The sequence below is a fragment of the Orycteropus afer genome, unplaced genomic scaffold, assembly GCF_000298275.1.
Source record: "Orycteropus afer afer isolate SDZICR_OR568_19922 unplaced genomic scaffold, OryAfe1.0 scaffold00046, whole genome shotgun sequence".
NCBI lineage: Eukaryota > Metazoa > Chordata > Mammalia > Tubulidentata > Orycteropodidae > Orycteropus > Orycteropus afer.
The window spans coordinates 15,137,288-15,140,579 of record NW_006921633.1 but is presented as its reverse complement, the minus strand read 5'-3'; the positions used below and the strand labels follow the sequence as shown (position 1 = coordinate 15,140,579).

The window sequence follows — 3,292 nt, the reverse complement described above, 5'->3', positions numbered from 1 at the left end:
AATCTACTTCCATAGTGATACTGCCTCGGCAACCCAAGGAGGGGTCGCTATGAGTCGGGGCCGACTCAACGGCACATAACAACAACAACAACATTATTCTTAAAATATTCATAGAGAATGTAAAATGTTTCTACTTACATTAAATCTGGTCTAAAGTGGTGTAATATTGCACAAAAAGATAAACCATTTCTCCACGATGTAGTAAAATTGGTGATTTTCACTCCTCGGTAGTTTTTCGTAACTTCTTTGCACCATACAAGCAGTGACTGACTAGCATTTGGCTTTCGTCCCAAAACAGGACTTGGTATAGGACTTAGCTAGAAAAAAAGAAAAACATTAGAAGAATTTAATGGAAGATGAAAATTAACATTAATTGGCCTAACGAGATCATCTGAATCCTTTGATGTCAGGTTCCATCCTTCAAAACTGTCAATTCGTAACAACTGTAACCTGCAACAGGGAGACATGAATCTTAGTTATAATCGTTAAGTTTAGCCCATGGCATTTGCCTGACAAGGATGCAGATATGCAAGATTTTAAACTTATACCTAAGAACAGGCCAAGAGCTATACTGATGGAAGCATCATGTTAAAGTACTTAAATATTTAAGGCTGGGTATCTGTGTAACTCTCATATCTTAAAACATTTTATTCAAATGGAATCATGAACAAATATAGTTCTTTTTCAACTAGATTAAAAATAATACATTTTGAATTCTAATGTAGCACAAATTGTTAGTGGTGGAGTGATCAAAATCATAGTATATTTTTAATACAGTAATCATATACTCATTTTAAAAAAATAGCACAGTGATAATCATATTTGAACATCTTTCTTACATAAATTTAATGGTGGGAAAATAGTTTTGGGTTTATTAGCAACAGGTGTTGATAGTAATAGCACACAACAGTATATGATTTGGAAATGCTCAAAGTATCTTTTAATTAGCATTGAGAGCTATGTTAGAATATAAAGAGAGTAGCTATGCATATGTGTGCATCAAATCTTAAGGAGATACTGGTTTCTCCCCCTTGTTCACACTTAAATCAACAATGACAACAATAAAACTAAGACTATACAATAAGATTTTTATTCTAAACTTTTATTAGTCTTAAAACCATGTCATGTTCTTTTCTGAATAAAATCCCCTTTTGTGATGGTAACTTCAGAAGCTGATATAATTGAAAACTACTAAATGTTTCTGGACTTTTAAATATTTCTATCAATTATAAATGCTGGCTATTGCAATAAGACATAACAGAGGTTCTCCAAAACAAGGTAAAAGGAGACCAATTATTTACCTTAATATAATTTAAATTTAACAAGCAAACCATTCTTACACCACTTACTTAAGAAAGACCAATGATGCCTCCATTTGACAAAAGCATGTGACCATCAAACAATTAAAATTGTCATTCCTATATAATTATGATTTATTTATTCACTGCTTGTGTTGGAGACTACTAAGAAACACCAAAGCTGTAATTTCTCACATTTTATTAACTATCAGATCAACAAATGGTTATATAAACAACCATGAATCAAGCAAAATTCTATTATTTAAATAACTACCTGCAGAAAATCAATGATGAAAATTCTACAGATAATAAAAATCAATTAAATTGGATTGGTTCTATTTAATACAAAGAAGCAAGTAAAAATGGAATATTCCCATTATAATATAATAAGTTTAACTTAAGAACATATACAGTAAAACTTGCAAAAGCCGGAACCTGTGAAAGGTAGAAATCTGTCATAGAGGGAAAACTCAAATACTTTCCACTAACAGGGAGTGGCAGAAAAGTGGTAAGCTGCACCCTGCCAAAGGTGGAAAACTTGCAAGATGCAGAAAAACAAGGCAGTCCCATTGAATTCTGGCTCTTGTAGATTTCACTGTAATAGCTCTTTTAATTATCAATCTAACACATGTAAACAATCAAATATCTTCTCACCTAATGGTGCATTGTGACTTTCAAATTACTCTCCACTCCACTCCCAATTTGAGTAAAGTAATTTGAAAGTCACAATGCACCACTGTTGTTGTTGTTGTTGTTATGTCATAACCCGACTCATAGCGACCCCTCCTTGGGTTTCCGAGGCAGTATCACTACGGAAGTAGGATTGCCCAACCTTCCTTCCGAGGAGTGGCTGGTGGGTTTGAACCATTAGGTGAGAAGATATTTGATAGTTTGTTTATGATTATGGATATTTCTTTTCTTTTAAGAGGGCTCAATGAATCATCCACTCCAGAACTGCTGAATTTTCATCTAATATTTTGCAGAGGATCATACAAGAATTGGCAACTAAATCATTTGGAAACCTTCAGCAAGTAAAGTAATTAGATGAAACTGCTTAAGACCATACCAATAGCCAGTTCCTGATTTTGTCCACTGTATGTTCCTGATGTCGCAGTTATTTGACTGCTCTATGTCTGAGTTTTTTCATCTGTAAAATGGGAATTATAATGGTACCTAGTTCATAGTGCTGATGTGGTAACAAGATCTACCCACCCTCATTATCTCTCTTATGTCATCTACCACTCTCTTTGTTGTTGTTGTTGTTATTTGCCAACAAGTCAGACCCGACTCATAGCGACCCCTCCTTGGGCTTCTGAGGCGGTATCACTACGGAAGTAGATTGCCCCATCTTCTCTCTGAGGTTAGCAGTCAAGTGCCTTAGGCACCACTCTCTAGATCACTTTAAACCAAACTGACCTCTTTATTATTCCCTGAATACCCCAGATGTGTTCCCACCTTGGGATCTAAAACCATTCCATTTGCTTGGACAGTCTCCTCTTAGTTCTGCAATGGTTAATTCTAATGTGCTCTTCTCCATTAGGGCTATTCTGATCATGCTATTTAATAATGCAACCCATCTCCATTGCCTAACCCCATCCCAGCTTTCCTGACTCTCCTTCCCTTGCCTTATTTTTCCCAAGGTATTTATCACCTTCTTACAATCTAAACACTTTATTTATTATGTTTACTGGTTATCATCTGTTCACTCTCACTAAAGAAAAGGGTCATGAGGGCAGAGAATTTAGTTTGTTTTGTTTACTAACCAATCCCAAGTGCCGGAAACAGTTCCTGGCACATAATAGATACTTAGTAACCACCTACTAAATACTAACTTATTACTATTATTAACTTATTGATAATATTAACAATATCAACAAATTAAGCTAGTAATAACTAATTAATAATATTATTATTACTATGCATGCATTAGGAGCTCTGGTAGCATAGTGGCTAAGACACTTGCCTGCTAACCAGACGGCTGGTGGTTCAAACCC

At 34.9% G+C, this 3,292-nt stretch overlaps 1 protein-coding gene across 1 annotated transcript in view; it reads right to left on the bottom strand.

Moving 5' to 3' along the window:
- EHBP1 (EH domain binding protein 1) overlaps window positions 1–3,292 on the bottom strand; it is a 612,350-nt gene that overhangs the window by 117,639 nt on the left and 491,419 nt on the right. The window contains exon 11 of the mRNA XM_007938033.2: window positions 139–317. Within this exon, the coding sequence (XP_007936224.1) occupies window positions 139–317 (179 nt within the window). The remainder of the gene's footprint in view (window positions 1–138; window positions 318–3,292) is intronic.